The sequence below is a fragment of the Falco rusticolus genome, chromosome 2, assembly GCF_015220075.1.
Source record: "Falco rusticolus isolate bFalRus1 chromosome 2, bFalRus1.pri, whole genome shotgun sequence".
Lineage (NCBI taxonomy): Eukaryota > Metazoa > Chordata > Aves > Falconiformes > Falconidae > Falco > Falco rusticolus.
The window spans coordinates 56,474,367-56,494,240 of NC_051188.1; the positions used below are offsets into that span (position 1 = coordinate 56,474,367).

The following is a 19,874-nucleotide window of genomic DNA, read 5'->3' on the forward strand; positions in this document are numbered from 1 at the left end:
CTTTTGTAGGCAAGCTTTGTTCTTTTCCAGTAACCCTCCCAGGTGTATTTCAGTACAAGGTTTTCTTTGCTGGACATGGTTTATCAGAAGCGGGCACAGTAATGCCTCACCAGTCACCCAGAAGCTTGACTGTGTGCACAGCACAGTCACATTTGTTTTTTCACAGCCGCATTAAATCGGCAGCTTCCTTTCATTGCTGACTAATAGACCCAGGTATTTTCCCATTACTCTGCTGGAGAGTTCCTGGATTTATACAACAAATACTTACTAATACATACATGCAGTGCCTTGCATTTTGTGTGTTGACATGTTCTTGTAGGCTCATTTCTATTACTTGAAGGTCTCAAGTCACCAACAGAAATGAGATTATTCATTGAAATTATTACTCATTTCTGACAAAACTGACCAGGCTCTGCATTTACATTTACAAATGGATCCTGGCACTCCTCTGAAAACTTCCATGTATTTCTTTGGTACTGAATATATTTACACCACACAGATGCGTGGGGTTTCTGTTTTGCTTTGGTGTTTTTTGACTACATGGGCCAGCGAATAATCTTTTTTCTTCTAGACAGCCCAAAGTTATGGGCATCCTACTAAGATAAATTTGTTTTGAAGTTTTGCAGTTCAAAAAAAACCCCAAACACACACAAAGGAAAAGCCAAACAGAATGCCCAAGCAAAACACTGTAAAGCTTGGAACACTGCACGTGGCAAGTATTTAACCAAAAGACTCAGAACAGAGGACAAGTGCTCAAAAAAAGCCAGAAATCTATCTGCTATTCAAAAATTCCCAGATTGGTTTGCAAACACGAGAACAAGTCAACCGGGAAGCAGAACTGGACTTGCCCAGAAATCAGGCTGACATCTTAGGTCTTACCTAAGATGAAGACATGACAGCGCAAGGGAAGAACAGCACAGTAAGAAATGCAACCCCAGAAGTGAGCTCCTTTTCTGACAGCTTTTGGAAAGCACCTGAACAGCAGACTAAATGGCTGTGGCTGAACCTTCTCTAATGGAAGTCTCTTCTCCCTCTATCAAATCATTCCAACCAGCAATGTTTGAGGGGGAAAAAGAAAAATAGGTTGAGGAGCCTTTTTCTTAGTAGAAAGACAAGCATACAAATGTGAGCATCCTTCCAAAGCACTGCTGGCTCCCATGAGAAACTGTTAATGTCATCTCAGCTTCATTTTCATCACTGTTTAGATGGAGCCTTTTTCCTCAAACTGGACCACCATCTTTCCCGGCCCTCTGCCTGTATCAGAAGGGGATGAGGGGAGAGGCACTCATCAGCACCGATCACCTCACGGCATCCCTTGCAAGCACAGGCCGGGGTGACGGCCAGTGCGCTCCAAGGGAACGCTCACAGGGTCCGTGCGTTGGCTTCTGCGAATCCCATTTACGCTGGGATTAACAGAGCAGCCTCGGGCCCTCCGCAGGCACCTCCAGCCTCCGGAGAACTTCCGGGTTTAAAACAGCAAGGACTTACCACGCCAGAGCCCCCTCCCCAGCACACCGGGCAGCGGAACCGGGAAGCCTGCACGTGATTTCCCCTCGGGCGGCTCGGGAAGGCCTGTCCCCCCTCCCGCCCAACTACCGGGACAGAGGGCAGCGCAGGGGCCGCCGCAGCCGCCTCACCCAACCGCCCTGCACCCCCCCGGGCCATGGGCCGCTCCCGGGGCCCAGGCCGAGCGTGCGGCCCCCGCCCCCCGCCGCTGCCCCGGCACCGAGCCCCGCCGCCGCCGCCGGCCCCCGACGGGCACTTCCGGCCGCGGGGCCGCCGAGCGCCCGCCCAACCCCGCTCGCCCCCAGCCCCCGCTCCCGCTCCCATTGGCTCGTCCCGCTCAGCGCGTGACCGCTGCGCGGCCGCCGGTTGGCCCTCCGGGAAGCGCGTGCCGCGGAGCCGGCCCGAGGAGCGGGCCCGGGGCGGGGGCGGGCCGCTGTCGCCACGGCGACAGCGCCGAGCGAGGGACGGGCGGGCGGGGACGGGCGGCCGCCGCCCGCCCAGTGGCTGCTGCCGTCGGCGTCACGTGCGGCTGCCGCGCCCGCCGGTTGGCCGACGCCGTCTGGCGGGGGAGGCGGGGGAGGCGCCACGTGACGAGGCACCGCCCGCCCGCCTCCCCGCTCTTTCTTCCTCCCCAGCGCCCCCCGCCCCTCCGCGCGCGGCCGGTTGGCTGTTGCCGTGGCGACAGGGGAAGGAGGGGGCGGGGCCGGCGCCCCACCTCAGCCGCGCCGCAGCCCGTGAGCGCGGCCCCGCCGCCGGCAGCACCGCCCAGCAGCCGCCGCGGCCGGCAGCATCCGCCGGGCGGGCGAGCGGAGCGGGGGCGGCGGCGGCCGGGGCGGGGTGGCCCATGGCGGGGGGGTGAGGAGGGGCCGTCGGCAGGTGCGGGTCGGGCGGGGGGTCCGCGCTGGCGGCGGCGGGAGGATGCGCGAGTACAAGGTGGTGGTGCTGGGCTCGGGCGGGGTGGGGAAGTCGGCGCTCACGGTGCAGTTCGTGACCGGTACCTTCATCGAGAAGTACGACCCCACCATCGAGGACTTCTACCGCAAGGAGATCGAGGTGGACGCCTCCCCCTCCGTTCTGGAGATCCTGGACACGGCCGGCACCGAGCAGTTCGCCTCCATGCGGGACCTCTACATCAAGAACGGGCAGGGCTTCATCCTCGTCTACAGCCTGGTCAACCAGCAGAGCTTCCAGGACATCCGACCCATGCGCGACCAGATCATCCGCGTCAAGAGGTGACTTGCCCGGCGGCCGCTCCTCCGACGGCCGCGCCCGACGCCCACCTGCGGCCCGGCCCGCCGGGGCCTGCGGGCCGCCCGCCCCTCCCGTCCGTCCCCTCCTCCCCCGCGCCGGGCCGCCCCGCAGTGCCCGGATCTCCGGCCCGGGGGCTGCCCACGCCCCGGCCCGCTGGCCGCTCAGGTGCCTGCCCCGCCGCTTCCTTCCCTCGCCCGCCGCCCTCCCGCCTCCCCGGGCCGGCGGGACGCCCCCCTCGCCCCCGCCGGTGCCTCGCCCGCCGCCCCGGGCTCCCCGTGGGCGGGTGCCGGCTGCCAGCCGCAGGGGCGGCGAGCGGGGGCAGGGGGCTCCGGCGGCTTCCGCTGCCTCCCTGCCCGCGCCCCCCCCCCCCCCCCCCCCCCCCCCCGCCGTCCCGGTTCGCGTTGGCGATGCGGTAAGTTTGGGGGTGCTCCTTCCTGAAATACAGCAGGCGGGCGGGCGGCAGCCTGTGCCCCGGCTGTAACCGGGGGCCGGGCCGGGACCCCCCCGAGGGCCGGGCCGGGACCCCCACCCCCCCCGTGCACTTCCTTAGCGGCCGCGCCGTGGCAGATGTGCGAGGGCAGCACCCGGGTGTTTTCGTGCAGCACGGGTGTCTTCGGAGGCAGACGGAGATCTGCCTTTTCGGGATACCTGCATAGGTATTCCCGTCAACTTCCCGCTTCTCTGAAAAGTGCAGAAGGCGAGCCCCTTCCTTGGGAAGGAGATGCGGGCTGTGAGCCTTAGGCCTTACGTATGCCCGTGTTTCTCTTAAATTTCCCACGGTCGCATTGCCAGCCACTCTGCGCGGAGCAAATGCACAGTGGCGAAACACCGGTGCATACTGCCAGTTTGTTTTTATAATCGCTGCGTTGTTTAGATAATGCGTCAATCAGTTAGATGTCAGCAGCTGAAATGCAGCCAGTCACGCAAAAATAAGGGTAAGATGCACCATCTGAAATCATAGCAACCGTATGGTTCGATAGTGTGGATGAGAAAATGCCGCTGGCCAGATCGTCGCAGACAGAGATCTGTTATTGCCTGTGGAGAGAGAGAGGTGGTAATTATGTCGCAGAACTGGTTGTAGCTTTGACTTGGACATCTGAAAGGGAAACCCTTGTAAATAACTTAGTTGGACCACAGCTGTTGGGTTTGCATCATAATGTGGAGTGGAGCATAAGAGGTGATAATGGGTGATAATGGCTAATCGCATGGTCGGGTATGGGCTGTTTGCAGAAACTACCATTCCAGACCAGGGCCTGGGGAAGATGTGTGTTGAAACTGGGGAGGAGGATGAGTAGGGGAAAGGGGAGGGAGGAGACAAAGCCCTGATATTTTTGGAGACTTGCAACCTTCTCATAGTAGGCATTTCTTAATGTATGTCCTAACTTTTTCACTGACGATTTCTAAAGACTAATGTAATGAAGTTATTTTGCATTTATTACAGGGAATGCGTTTTCTATATCCTCGTGATCCTTCTCACTCACACATACCTTATAGCAGAACATTTTTTTTTCTTTTAAGTTGTTAGAGTAGACTTTATTCATTAATAAATGCTTTTGGTTTTCCTGTATTTAATCACTAATATAAATTAATGTAGTCGCTGACTGCCTAGCTGTGGCTTTTGCAGCATGCATTGTGCCTTGCAGTGGAGCATCTGTATTGAGACCCCAGCTGGCAAGCTGTAGGTAGGTGAAGCAGAATAGAAAGCAACTTGTACTCCCATGGTTACGTTGACTCGGCACTGCTGAGAGTGGGTCTAAATGCTGCTCTTCTGTTTCTTCTATCATCTCTTTTACTGCAAGACTTCAGCTTTTGGTTAGGTATTTGGTGAGAGAGACATGAGCAATGTTTTAATCCTAAATTTCACTTACGCGAAGTAATCTAAAAGCAGCCGAAATCCTGAAAATTTTGAGTTGTTAAAAGGGATGTGCTGTTGACATGAAGTATTAAAAATGTAGTTTCAGCAAGTGCAGCAGATCTTTCCTTGTCAACTTACCCCCTCTGGTATTTGTGGGTGGCGGTGTTAATGTTTTAGAACTTAAGTTTGCAGGCAGTGTGGGACCTAATGTGCTTTTGACTTAAGCTTGCATCCTTTTTACCAGTCAAACTGGAAGAGTGCATATTTACAGAGGTAATATGTATCTGTACAAGGACTTCTAAATTTATAATTTACAGTTGCACAAATACATTTAATTCATGTTGAGAGACAAATGATCACAGTCCTGTGTACTTAGGGATTTTGGGTGAGATGTACCTGAAAATGGCAACTGTATGCTTATATTGATACAAAACTATGATCTAAAAATCTCTGAAATTTCCATTGTACCTGAAAACCAACAGGCCAGGTCTCTAACTGGTAGGTATCTCTGCATTTTACATGTTGTCCTTGCCTTTTTTTGGATGAAAGAATCCCTCTGTTACTACATAATTGGAGAGTAATTTTAATTGCTCTCCCCAGAAGTAGAAAAGCCAGGTGAAATTCCTTCTTCAGGTTGAGAAGCACATTTGAGACTTCTGCTTCCCTGGTCTCTTAACCGCCACATACCAGGCCAAACTAAGCTAAGGGAGTCCTTCACTCCACCTGATGAAGTTATTTTATAGGAATGAATGATGTGTTCGTGAATGAAAGAGAGGGAACAAGTGGACCTTTACTTAACTCTGAAGCTTAGTGGTTAGAAGAGGTTGAGATCACTCTTGCCAGTATAGTTTCTGTTCTCATTAAATGGCTGTTTAATATTAAAGAATGCACAAATAGACTTAGAAACAGGACTGAAATCCAGGTCTCCCGGTTTGCAGAGAAGTCTCCTAATCTAAAAATGATAAAGTCAAGCTTTCTTTTGTAGTGTGGGAGTCTTGCATCCCTTTCAGTCATTGCGCACAGTTTTATCGAGAGTGGAGGATGCCTCTGTAGCTTTTAAACAGGTAATTAAAGGTCTTTCCTGGGAATTTGTTTAAGTGTAAATCATAATTATCTTTTTCAAAGTAAATAAAACATTTTTGTCTGGGTCTTCCTAAGAATGAGTCAAGGTGCTTTTACCTTCAGTAAGAGAGCCCTGTCAGTTCTGAGTTGATGGGTGTATCCCCAGCAGCTTTGCCCAGACACAGGATGAGGAGAAAGAGGTTTCAGAAGTGCTGCCTGTACTCTTGGCTGCAGTTTCCCGCTGCACAGAATGCTGCTGGATTTGAATGAAGGATAGTGGTGGTACCAAATTACAGCTGCCATTTTTCCCTCTCTGGGTGCTGTGTCTTACAATAGTTTTTACCCAAGGAGTGGCTTGGCTACAGCTTGTGTTATACAAAGCAATTGCTTCTGCAGTCAGCTGTCCTTGCAGTGCCGGCAACTAGCCCTGCTGCTGGAACTTGTGCTTTAGTATCGGTGCATGGGGGGCAGAAAACTGATACAAGGGAATGTGCCCTAGGCGAGTGATGCTGTTGATGCCTTGTTTTGCTGGATAAGGAGTGCAATCGGAAGGTAGGAGGGACAGAGGGGTCGTGCCCTAACATAGGGTGGTGGGTTGTACAGAGCGAGGCCAAAGGTATAGGGTTGATCTCTAGGTTTAGGAACTTAAGAGTGCCTCCCAGCTTGTTTGAAGCTGTTATCATGGATGATGACAGCTAAGTAAATGGTTTGGGAGATCCTATTCCCTGTACAATTGACTGCTTGTCTGAAATGTATTGTTCCAACTCTATAATCTTAGCATCTTGGGTACCTAGTACCAGTGTCTGGATCCCAAATATGTGCCAAATATGTCCATTAAGCCTTGTTTCTTCTGATTCTTGTAAATGCTGAGGGTTTGAACTGTTGGGAAGATGGATCATGCATAAGTATGATTTTTTTATGTAGTAGCTTTGAAGAGTATTTCTTACTTTCTGTGTAAAAGGATAGAAGGAATCAACTGTTGCTTTACTGCCTCCCTGTGAGGTATTAAAGTATGTTACCTGTGCATTTGTAGGTGCTGCAACTCTTGGACCTTCTTTCCCTCCGAAATGGATTTGCAGGCTTGGCAGCAAAGAACTGTCTGTTGTTTATGTTGCAGACAGAACTCACTGTAGTTTCAGAATGAGCTGTTTTCTGGAGAAACCTTTTATTTGTGAGAGCAAAGCTAAAATGGATGAGTGGGCCTATGCCAGCAAAGGTCTGCAGAGAAAGAACAGAAGCTGTCAAATTAAACAGTGGAAGTGGTACACACCAATTAGATATCAAGGTTTAGAAATAAGTTGTGAATATGCAGATTAAGCAGTATAATTTTTTTTGTGCGTCAAAAAAAAGAAGATAACTTCTAATGCATTCATGTTTGTCTCTTGTATGATTAGAAAGCTCTCTGAAGAGTGTGTGCTGGTATTTACTATATACTGCATTTTAGTTTTGGATATGACTCTGCCAATCTTTTTATCCCATGAAGGTGTATTTAAACCTCGTTGGGTATGTATTCTAGGTGTTTATGTAGCCTTTGATAGTGTAATTTCTCAATCTGTCCTACAGATTCCCATGAAACAGAGAGGTATTATTATTTCTATTCAAGCAGAAAACTAAAGCACAGAAATAAAAAAGGAAGCTAATTTAGAGTTCTTCACTTGCAATGGTTTCTCTAGATGTCTGACCAGTGCTTTAAAGATAGAACTGTTGTGTTCATATTTTGGAGAGTCTTAACAGATTCTACTTAAAAGCATTTTTCAAAATACCATTTTATTTCAAGTAGTGAAAAAAACCCTTTTCATTAATCTGTTGCTTTTTCTCTAGAAGGCAAAGACCAGAAAACTTAGATTGGCTGAAAATGCAGACTAAATGATGCAGGTATATTGTTATGAAATATCACAGAACTATGTCTCAGAGTTAAGAATGTTCTTTGTGGTGGTGTTTGTCATCAGGATGAAAGACTGCCCCCAGTCCAGGGACTCTGTGTGGCAATTTAAAACATACAAGAGATGTAGTTATTGAAACTTATTGTGAACTCAGCATCGTGAGTCAATGATAACTGTATTTAGTGACTTAATGGTGGTTAAGTCTGGAAAACAATACTTGAAATTACAAATTGCTCAGATGTCTAGTTTGAAAATGTTGCTTTCCAGGTACTATGAAAACTAAGTATGCTTTTTTAAAGCAAGGTTGAATTTACCAATTTTCTGAAATTCCAAGTGTTTGTCATCTTTGAGAAAATACTTTTCATCTTTTGACAACTATTTAGAGAATTCTTCATAAACACTGCTGCAACCACATAAACACATTCAACCACAAAGGTGGCTCCAACCTTCCAGGAAGAAATACCTAATTGTTCGTTAGAAGTAAAACTTGGAAAACCCTATTCCTTCTGAAGTACTGTATGTAAAAGCTTGACAAATGTCTAGGGGCTTTTCACAGATGCTAGCTGTGTAGAGATGGTAGAAATAAGAACAGACTGAAATTCTGAAGTCTTTTTTTTTTTAGAAAGAGTTCCTTTTCTTGCACTAATCTCAATGCAGTGGATTGATTAGAGTACTCATCTTTACATGAAGAAGGCAGCGCAGGTAATAAGCGTGGCCCGCATTCTCTATAGAATGTCTGGCCAAGCTGCCAGCTGCTCCTGTGCACTCATCAGATGAAATTTAGCACTTTATTGGAATAACAGATTAATAGATTTTAAATCCTGTCAAATACTTCTACATTTTTCTGAGAAAATGTAGGCACCTGGATGAAATTCTGAAATGGTGCAGACATCAGCCATTGTGTTAAAATATTTCAATACAGTAGAAGAGCTATACCAGACTCTTATTTTTGTTGGTTGGTTGGTTGGTGGGGTTTTTGTTGCCTTTTTTTTTTGTTTGTTATTTTCCTTTAAGGGACACCTATGGATAGCTGTTTCTCATAGGAGAACCTTATCAATTCACAAGAAGGAATGGCAAATATTTTAAGCATCTGTAGAGATACAAAGATGTGGAAGGCACAAGTAGTCAGTTGTATCTAATTGACCCAGTATATAACATCAGAACCTTCAGCTATATGGCCATCTCTTGTGTCTTATTGGGGAACTGATACATAGACTGTCCCCTAGAAAGTGTAACTAAACAGAGGCTAATTGACTCTGTAGAGTACAGGTTTGTAGAATATAGGACATTACTATAAAATCAGAGTTTAAAACTAAAATCTTTAGTTTCTTTTTGTGCTCTGATTTTTTAAAAATAACTTTGCAATACTTCTTTCTGGTTCTGTAGAGTTTATGTAATTTTTTTTGTGAATCTGCCTTTGTTTTAATTCAAAAATTAATGAACTAATTCTATCAGACCAAAAATGTAGGTTTCTTGATTTGACTGGGTAGTCATAAATAGACAATCCTCTGAAAAGTGTCTCTGTCAGTGTGCAATTTTAAGCTATAGAAGATTATTTAAACGTTGCCTGGCGTAGTCTTGAACTTGGCTATTTCAAGTTGCTCATGCATCTTTGGAACATATTACCTTGAATGTTTTCCTGTAGAAGCTTTTGAATTAAATTCCATACTTGCAGAGTTCTCTTCATTCCCCTCTACCCTCCGCTTTCTTGATAATCTGAAATACTCGTGCTGCTTTGAGTTACTTTTGGTTGAAACCATGAAAATTTGAGAAAATGTATATAACCAGAGTCTTAAATGTATTGGGGTTTTCTTTTTTGTTCCTCCTCCTTCCCCCCCCCCCCCCCCCCCCCCCCAACTAATTGTGTAGGTATTATTTTTGAAGATGTATTTATTTGTCTTTGTAAGGTAAAGTGACATGATAGTTTCCATATGTGGGCACTGAAAATAGATCTTTTTATCCTCTCCTCCTTTTTAGGTGTCCTTTGGGCTTGTATTGAAAAAGCCAGGTAGGCAAGCTCCTTTTGCATGTGTGTTTAGATTGTGCTAGTTTAGAGTATAGCGTATATTTTTTATGATGCCTGTATCGCTTAGCATCATTTTTCTTTTTGGATCTTAATTGCTACTGTAGTTCACGTTATCATAGAGGTGTGTGAATAAATTTGGATAGTGACAGTTATCAAATAGTAGAACAGTATGTAGCAATACTTTTAAATTTGTTTTCAGTTGTGCAGTGTTGCTTGATTGTGTCTGTGTTTTTAAAAATGCCATTTAATGTGTTAAAGAACAAATATACCAGTGACTTCAATGGCTTTCGTAGTTCAGTACAATAATATAGCATTAACGCTTGGGATTGAATGTTTTCTATCTTGCTCTTCATTAAGCTGTTTTGACACAGATTTTTTTGCAATGAATATTTGGAAAACTTTATTAAAAAAAAATCACTGCTCATTAGAATTTCTGTTTTGCCTTTGAATTTCTGTTTTGCCTAGAGGACAATAATTCTTTAAATACTGTTTTTTATAGCCAACACAGTTGACAGTAACTTTCATCTTTTCTTTCAAAATAACCACAATTCTCTACTCTTCCGTTGGATAGTATGTAGATAGAAACAAATTTTGTTGTTTGGTCATATGTAAAACAATCTGGGTAACAGTATGTTTAGTTAAAATTCTTATGTTAGCAGGCATGCTATTTGGACTGAAATTTCAGAAATAGACTTTCTTTGGCGATTGGAAGTTTTTGGGGTGAAAATTTGAAACATCTGAGTGGATGGCTCTCCCAAAAATTGTTAAATCCATTCCTTTCCCAGTTTTTCCCTTAATAATTTAGTGTCAGATTATTTATTTTTGCACCTAAGAACAAACCTGGGGTTTACTGGTTATTTCATTTCAGAAATATTGCAAATGTTGTTCCAATATCCGCCCTCTTTTCTTTTTTTTTTTTTTCCTCCTTGTAAATTGTGTAGGTGGTGTGCGATGATAACGTTTTGAGAGAGAATAGGGAAGCAATTGGGACTGCAGTGCTAAATTATCCTGGCACGTAGTGACTTGTACAAAGATTTATGTGATTGTTAAGGTAACAAGAACTATAGCTATCTGCTTCTTCATGTTCTCTTATTCATTAGCTTCCTGCTGGTCTGTTGGGGTGTTTCTTTGGTCGTTTTTTTGTTTTGTTTTTCCAGAGGTTTCCAATACAGCACTACTATTCCATTTTTGCTGCACTAAGGCAAACAGTATAGTCTAGATACAGTTTACAATGCAACTTGAATGCTTTCTTTGTCCATGGGTTGCATTTTAGCAGCTGTGTTGTCTTAAATCCTAGTCTAGACAAGAGAATTAAAGGTGTGATATGAGCATGTTATCCTTTCCCAACATTAATGTCATGGGGCTAGCTCAATTAGTTGGTGCTGTACGCTTTAAAAATGCAATGGTGACAGAATTTTAATTCTTGCCTTGATTAGGCCTAGACTAGGTGAAAGATCAGGTAAAGGACAAAAAAAAAAAGAAGAGTAAGTGTTTTTAGAGTTGATTAGCTATTTTTGAAATATCACTTGTGTCATGTAGATAGAGCTTTAATGACTTTTAAAATATTGTTGTTCTGTAAAAAGTTAGGATAATGAGGCAGACATTAAAGCATTTAAAGATACTAGAATATAAGAGCTTATAATACTGGTTTGGGGTAAAATAAAATACAACTCTTACTTTATAGAATGGTTTGGTGACTTCCCATTATTGTTTTGTTTAGCAGGTAGTCACCTTAACTAAAAGATTAATAGTGTTTGAGATTTCCATGTAAGTATCCACTCAACTACAGTTTAATTTGAACTGGAAATGAATTGGATGAGGGTGCTGAACTTAAGTACTCTGAATGTTGTGAAGAAGAGCTTTGGTCCTGGATTTTTGATTAATTGCAAGAAAAGATGCTTTCAGGAAATAGGCTCTGGGCTATATGTGTGCTTGCTGTGATGAGCAAGGTTTGGTAGGAGAATGTTTGTACTGTTTGCCCTCTTACTCCTAATATATTTTACAGTGTAGAGGATAAGCCAGGACTGATCAACCTACTTCATCTGATTAGATCTGGTTGTAGTTTCCCACGCTGCTGTAACGTCTTTTTTAACTGCTATACAAAATCTTACTTGAAATGTTTCCTAAATGTGCAAATAATTGGAATGCTTTTTTCTTCTGAAAAAGCCATGAACTTTATAAGACCTATCTAGAAATGCATAAATTCTTTCCTCTAGAATTTATTTTTCTTTTGAAACTTTCTTTCCATGTTTTCAATTTCTTTTTTAAATTTTAGAAGATAGGTTTTGTCAGAACAGAACAATGGATATGAAATATCTGGGGGTTATACAATTTCCCCCAAAAGTTATGAACAAGCGTGGAAAAAAAATAGTGGTTTTGGTTTTCTACCCACCTCTGTATTTTTTAATTGCATTTGGTCGTGATGCAGAATCCTGGACATGTGTGGGTTTTTTTGAACTACATGACAGCTGTCCTTATTTGTATACTGTTCTTAAGAAGGTTTTTCAGCTTGTGGATCGCTTTCTACTGCCAAAAGGACTTGACATTGTAAAGGGCTTTCCTAGTAGTAGTCTTCAACCTCCAGGTTCAAAATTTGCCCCTCTTCTGCTGTAGTAATTCTGCTGAAAACCAGTCAACTGGTGGTGCGTTTTGTGTTTGTGGTTTAGGTTGTGGAGTCTTTTAACTTTAGAAATTCAATTATTTTCAAAAGAATTTGGAGAGCAGAAGTTGGTCACCTTGAACTGTTCCTTCTAGAGCATTTTATCAGATGCCTTTCACCCCCACCCCCAAAAAAATAAACTTTAAAAAAATCTTAACTGGCCTGAGTGCTTCTCAGTCTCCGATCAAATCCAGGCTCTCTATCTTGCTGCTTAAAGAAGGCATCTGCTCTGCTAGTCTCAGGAGCAGTTAGATTCTTGGTAGCTGACATGCAGGTTACTCCCTACAATGCCTGGAAGAAAGAAGCATGAGTCACCTTCTGCTGGGTTAACGTTGCGGTCCACAATCAAAATCCAAGCAGTAATTTGGAACGAATTCTCCCATTGCTTTCGTCCACTTGGGTGTGGTGTCAGATCTGGGGAGGAGAGTGGTGGGGAGTGTCAGCATAGAACCACTTAAATCTGTTTGATCTGCATGGATTCTTTAAGAGAGAACCTCCTTGGTATACAGTGGGGGTTTTGGGGGTAGGAGAGGCTGGTTTTGTTTTTCTGCCAAGCATGCAGGATGCTGTCTAAAGCAGGCAGTCACCTGGCGGTGAGCTTCTGAACTTGCAATGCACCGGAGGAGATGTGTGGAATTTCACCCCTGCATGCCCCAGTGTCAGCCTTCACTTTTCTTGCATTTCATTGAGAAAAAAATGGGTCTTGCAACATAGCTTAGTGTTTCTCTTCTGTGTCAGTTCTTTAGGAATATGCTTTGCTCTGGGGTGGCTGGTCCTGTTGCAGCAAAGCGTTTGAACTATCTCCTTGTTATGTACAATCTCTCCTCTTGAAAGGCAGGCCCTGTCGCTGATCAAAACACTTAAATTCTAAAAGAATGGGAGAAAAATGGAAGCAGTTATGTCATCATGGAGCAATAGCTGACCTTTCCTGGAATGCTGTATTCACCTGGACTAGGGGAGTCTTCTAGTGACCATTCTCTGTATGGGATATTGATTTTCCATTTTGGCAGCGACTTCTTAATCTAAAGTGAATAAGTAGTCCTGAGAAATCCCTGGGTTTCAGTCCCTAGTATCTTTCTTCAGCTTGGGCACCTGATGTTTTCTTGTTGTTGTTCCCTCAGGATTTTTGAATTTGCCTTCATAGGGGCTCATCTTCAGCAGAAAAACTGAAGAGTATTTTCTCAACCTCACTTGTAGCTTAGTGCTTAGAGCAGTCGTCTGGGAAAAACAAATGTGAAACTCTACGACTGAAGAAAGGGGTACGGTGCACGTCTTTTGCCTCTGTGATCGGTGCTGTGGTTGCTGTATGTACTGCTGCCTTACATGTGAGAAACAGGGTTGCAGCTACTTGCTTTTATTCCCATGGATTTCTGTGGAAGTGGTATCTGCTGTGGGTTTTGTTGAGTATCTTACTATTGGTGTGTTGCTAGATTCACAGAGGAGTGTTTAGTGAATTAGGCCTCCCGAGGGACTTGGCTGCTTGCATGCCTCTATAAATCCCAAGGGAGCTTGGGTGTGTGACCCTGTTGTGGTTCCAGTACATGGCTCAGCTGGGCTTGCACAGCTGTAGGCCTTCAGACGGCCACCTTGTTTTAACAAAATCTTTAGATGGATGCCGTCTGCCAAGAAATTAAGTGGGTAGGCAGAAAATTTGTGGAGCAGCCTCTTGGACATGGCTCCCTAAATTCTTCTGGAGTCCCGGTACATTTGCCTACCTTGGTTTTGTATTTGGGCCTAGAAATACTTGCCATCAGAATGTTTTCCTTTCTTTACTTCCTGCTTTCTTACATCAGTTCCGTTCCTTATGTTTTGAGCAGTGAATTTCTGAATGCCTTTGTATGATCTTGTTAGCACAGAATACTGAGTAGACCACAGGCTTGATGATCATATCCACATCATAGGCTTGACAATTCTTGTACTTCAGATGTCTTCCTTCTCTTAAAAGTTCTATGCACAGGTTATATTGCTGATTATAGCACTATATTTGGAGTAGAATCTGCTTAGGTGGCTATCCTCATACAAACAGTTGTCTGAGGGATGATAGACTCTTTCCTGGGAAGAAATTGGAGAAACAGATGATAGCAAGATAGCCTGCCAAAAGTCCTTAGAGTTCTAGTGTTAAATCTCAAACATGAGGAGCTTGATTAATCAGTCTTCAAAGGCATCTCTTCTGTGTTTTCCCTAGTTTGGATGTCTGCAGCCTCACTTAAGAACATAGCTCACTGAGCATCCACAGCTTTTAATCTTATCATCTGCTTCTCCAGTACTTGTTATAGGTTGGCCACATGAGCAAATCTGAGCCTTCTGCTCCTTGATCCTTGATGATGATCCAGGAAATTTAGGCATGATGGCATGTTCTGGAATTTCACTTAATCCAAATACTCCCAAGTTCGATTCAAATTGTGGAGAAGCTAGGCTACCCGTTTATGTGGTGAATGAGTGGCTGTGTTTTGATGGGATTAGGCTTAAGAATCCTCTGCTGCCTTTAACGATAACATTATGGATCAGGTGATAATTCTGCCTGGACTGAATGGGTATCCAATGGTCTTGCCTCTAGTCAGGAATATATACATTATAGTTGTTCTTTCTGGGATTGTGTAACCTCTGTTACTTACTGGAGTATCACTGTCTTACTATGTAGCTGTTGCAGATTTCTGCTGAGCCTGTTTACCATCGAGCAGTTTTTAGTCAAACTTCTTGTAACCCTTTCATTTCTAGCACTCTCTGTAACCAGGTGTCATAGCAAGCAATGTCAGATGCTTGTTACCCGTCAGATGAGTCTGTCGGCAACTGCTGGCAAGGAATGCTTTTCCTATTACTGTTTCAAGTACTAGTTTTTTTACTTAAAAGGATGGCTCGATTATGGAAATAATCCTTCTGCCACCAGGCCTTGTTTCTCAGATTCTGCACTGACCATGCAATTGGAGGGTTGCTGGACTTGATCCACATCTGTGCAAGGGTGGTTTTCAGGAACCTTGGTGAGCAAATGCAGTCCTTGGACAGCCTCCTGGTAGACCATCTTTTCTTCTCATCTTTTTCATTTACTCTGTTGGTTACATTTGTGATTTCCAAGAGGCAGTAATGGTTTAGAGACAGGACACATGATGTGAACATTTAACTAAAAGCAGGGCCCTGTCTCGGGGGAAGGAAATGACTGGCAGTTGCAGACAGTACGAATGCTACTGAACTGTAGTGGACATGTTGAAAACACCATTATCTGTCTAAAAACGGTATCATAAGAAGCTCAAGATGAGAATCATGGTAGTCTAATCTGATGATGGAAAGGTGGTGTTTCCTGACTATTTCCTCTTACTACTTTTGTAACTCTTTGATTAAATCCACATAATTCAGTTTTGACCTACCAACATTTACAATGTAACTGTGTTCTGAAAAGGAAAGAAAATATATGGAAAGCTAAGATCAGGATATTTGAACTTAAAAGGTCCAGATTGATGTGAAACATAAGGAAAGAGGGAAGGAGAGTGAGAGGCATACCATGTACTGCAGGGTTTATCCCTGGTGTATCTCTAGGCTTGAAATGGACACACTGAGGAAAAAACCCTGTGAGTTTCAAAGTTTTCACCTCTGGGAAGAATTGCTACTTTGTAGACTCAACATAGGAAAGAAAACAGGATTTTGGTGTGTGCGGGGTAAAGTTTACCCTGTATTCTTTCCATGAATTCTCAAGAACCTGGTCATTCAATGTGATTTGCTGTTTATTGCAGGCTATTGCTTTCTTTTCTTTTTTTTTTTTTTTTAATTTCTCTATCTTGTTCTAACCCTCATAAACTGTATTTGACTAAAATATACAAAAAAGCATCCTTTTTTTAAGGTGAGATGAGTGTATTCCAGAAAGAAAACAAATAACCTGAAGGTGTGAAATCACTGAAGTTAGCGTATGTTGAATTCTCCTCCAGATGGTTTTTAGTCAGAAATAGTGACTGCCGTCATGGTAGCCTCATCTGCCAGAGAGGGACAATGAAATGCTCCATGTTGGATGAAAGCTGAGAAGGTGCTCCCTTATTACTCTAAAATTAAGCAATTGTATTGCTTTTCTAGCTGGGATAATTGGACTGGTAATTGAAGTCTACATTCTTCTCCCAGAGATGATCAAAACGCCTTCCTTTTGAAAGACTTTCTGTCTGTCAGCAAGAAATGTGGTTAGATTAAAAGGACTGGGAACAGTCTGGGCTTCCCACCCCCACACACTCTCTTATTAATTTGAATGGCCTTTCTGCATAGGACAATTTAATGTGGAAAAATAATTAGTGGACAATTTTCAGGAAATTCTAGTTACCAATTAGTGAGTCAATGAAGAAAGTGTAATGGACACTAGGGTGTGTGGTACCTTTTAAATATAGGCTCTTTCTTAAAAGAAATCCAACTTTCTCAAATGTTTTCTTACTGTCCTTACTGTTGCTGTTGAGGGTTAAGTATACAAATTACCATCCTCTCTGTACTCAGAGCCTGACAAACAGGCACTTAAATATTGGGGTAACATTTTGTTACTCAGAATAAAACAAAGTACCTTATGGTTTAGCGAATCTATCACAAACTGTGACCTACCTAAATGCTACCACTTCAAAAGTAAGTTTTCTCTAGAGAGACAGCTGAAATGTACATATATACACAAATATATGCATATATGTGCAGGGTTTTTTTCAGTCTTCCAGCCTGTGGGGTCAGGACCCAAGACAAAAAACAAAATGTGCATTTCACCAGGTTCTGCACTCATATTCTGTTTAAAATAGGCATTTCCCACATATGAAAGTTTTGTTCAATGTAAAGCCACATTGTTGTTTCCTGTCTAATTTAAGCAACATTAAAATTCGTGTCCGTGTGGGAATTTACACCACTTCAAATAAATTACTTAGTTTGGCCTGGCTTATTGGGGTTTTTTTCTCCCTCTGGGGAAAAAAAAATGTTGCAAAGAGCTATAGCCTGTTGTTGTGAATGTTTTCATTCTTTTTCTCTCTCACACACGCATGCACACATTGCTTTTTCTATCAGCTAGCAAAGTCCATCCTGTCCATCCGTTCAGCTGCTGTCTCTTTGGGTGACATAGGCTATCAGCCAGCGGTGCCCTAGGGATGCTGGCAGCCAGGAGCCTTGGGCTTGGACCCTGGTGTACCCGCTCCGCTGCCGACACAGCTTTGGCACCGGCTAAAGCAGCCAGGTGCTGCAGCCCTGGAGGGGCAGTGGTGTGGGCACTGCATGGTGATGGAGGCCCAGAGGCTAACCTTGGTGCAGGTATGGCCTCATAGCTGGTCGGGTTAACGTGTGCAAGAGAAAACGGTCTTCAAGGTGACAGTGCCACAGAGTATCTCCAGAGACGATAAAATGGCTGTCAGACAGGTTAATAAAACTCTCCTGGGGAAAAAGGGAGCTTTTTTTAACCTAGACTAGACCCAAAGAAATTAACATTTATGCAGTATTTAAAATATAAATAGCTCAACATCTGAGTATATCTGAGCTCCTCATATTAGCTGGCTTCATTTTCATACTTACTCAAGTACTAGATTTGAGATACACATACACACAGGTAAGGAGGAATAATATGTTTAGCTTTTACTGTTTTATGTACTAGATACCCTATATTTGATGTCATTTTATAAAGAAGTTCTTCCCAGGAAAGTTCTGGACACTAGAATTGCTAAACTTTAGTTTCAAGTCTTCCAATACATTCAGGATGCTGATGTAGAATGAAGCAGTCTGGTTTTGTTTTTCTTTAATTGGTATCTGTCTTATTGTAGGAAGAATGAAAAAAGCCCCTAAGAAAATTATTTCTGAAGTTTATCCTCAGCATAGAAGAGAGGTTATCAGTAAATCATATTTTCTATTTGCCACATAGAGGTGGTATTGTGGAAGGCAGTATTTCATACTTGAAGATAAACAAAAACTTCTTTTAAAACAAAAAACCCAAAAAAACCCCACGTGACTTAGGAGGCTCTTATTTTTGTATATTCATCTTTAGATACGGCAACAGTTTCACTTAACTAGGTGATGTGCTTTTTCTGAATCAAATTTCTAGAGCTGCAAAGTTGAGTTGTTCAAGGTGGAGGTCACTTCTGAAAACTGTGGAAAGAAAACTTTCTTGGTGCTCTGTTCACTCACTGTTAAAAGTTATTTAAACCAGGCTTATGGTAGAAATTATTCCGTAAGATAAGGGCCACCAACTTTTTGAAGTTATGGCAGAATGTTTTTCTTTCCCAAGTTGAAAGTCAAATGTTTTCATAGAAACTCAACAGGAGTGAAGAGCATCTGCTAATGAAACTAGTCAAGGCCTTTGGATTCTTATCTGTTTCTTTTCTTTGGAGACAAATTTTATTTTGGAGAAAGAGAGCTTGACTACAGTCAAAAGGATATGAATGAAGTCATAATACTACTGCTGAAGTAAAAGAAAATGATAGAACTTGTACTATTTTCTCCTAAATTGGTTCAGTATACCAGTGTGGCCGCTTGCTTAGAGTTTTTGTGAAATAGTCTATCTTCTGAAAAATACCCAGAGTTGTAACCTAATTGTACCGTTGTGCAGGAAATCTGTCTCAACAGGGCATATTTTTGCAGAGTTGTCTTACATGCATTGTAGGATATTTTTATTAGCTTGAAGGACATTAAGCTGTATTCCTCTTTGGTTACTAGGGCAACAAAGTCATCTCTGCTTCGTACTAGACACACAAATTCTCTTCAGGCTATGCAATATCATATAAACTCTGGTATCTACCTGCCTTAGCAGGGATTGATGAGAGAGCAGACATTGATGCCAAATTGTTTGCCTCTTAATCCCATTATTTTTATTTCACTTTTTTCAAGTTGTAGTGACCTGAAGCTAGTTTCATTGTAAAAGGTCAAATTATTTTAAAATTAAATAAATAAAAGCCGCTGTGGAGATACAGTTCATATCCATATGTAATGCTCTAATCTACAGACCAGATGGTGGCAATCGAACTTTATGATCCAGGCTTGCATATATTTTCAGAGGCTAGGTCTGGGTAGGCTGAAAGTCAGGAGCTCTGACTTCTTGGACTAAGAAGGTTCTTACCTCGACATGGAGGAGAAACTGTTGCTTTCTGTGTGGTTCTGACTGGATGACATGACACGATAGTTCCTGAACTCTAATCCTATGGAAGCAAGTGATGCTACTAAGAAGGTTTTGAATTAATTGTTAGGCCTATTCTTGAAGACTGTAAAAGTGTAATTTTAATGAGCTAGAGAAAATCCTATTACAATAGTTTTGCAGTAGGATTTTTATCAGTGATTATAAATTGGTTAAAGGAATATAAGTGTGTGTTCACTTTGAACAGTGAAATAATACCTTACAGGGCTATAGTCTTCTGGCCCTTTTAAAATGCATATGCGTTTGATTGTTTTTGCTAGCCAAAGTTTTTCTTTGTTTATCCACTAAAAATTTTTGCTTTCTTTAGTTTAAATAAACAAGGATAAAGGGATTGAAGTTGTTAACTTATGCATGAGCTTTCGTTAATTCTGTAAAATCTGCTTAATTCACTTTGCTTTCATAATTCTAGGATATATGTCTATGTTGAATCCTGTAAGTATGATTATCAGTTCCTGTACATAAACTAATAGCTATAAATATTTATATAGCTTTGGCAGTTGTTTCTCAGTCCATTT

General features: G+C 43.0%; 1 protein-coding gene across 1 annotated transcript in view; it reads left to right on the forward strand.

Annotated features, from left to right (window-relative positions):
• Positions 1–2,397: 2,397 nt before the first annotated feature.
• The window catches only part of RAP2A (RAP2A, member of RAS oncogene family), a 32,483-nt gene continuing 15,006 nt past the window's right edge, over positions 2,398–19,874 (forward strand). Inside the window, exon 1 of the mRNA XM_037377273.1 lies at positions 2,398–2,738. Coding sequence (XP_037233170.1) covers positions 2,425–2,738 — 314 coding nt within the window. The 5' untranslated portion in view covers positions 2,398–2,424. The remainder of the gene's footprint in view (positions 2,739–19,874) is intronic.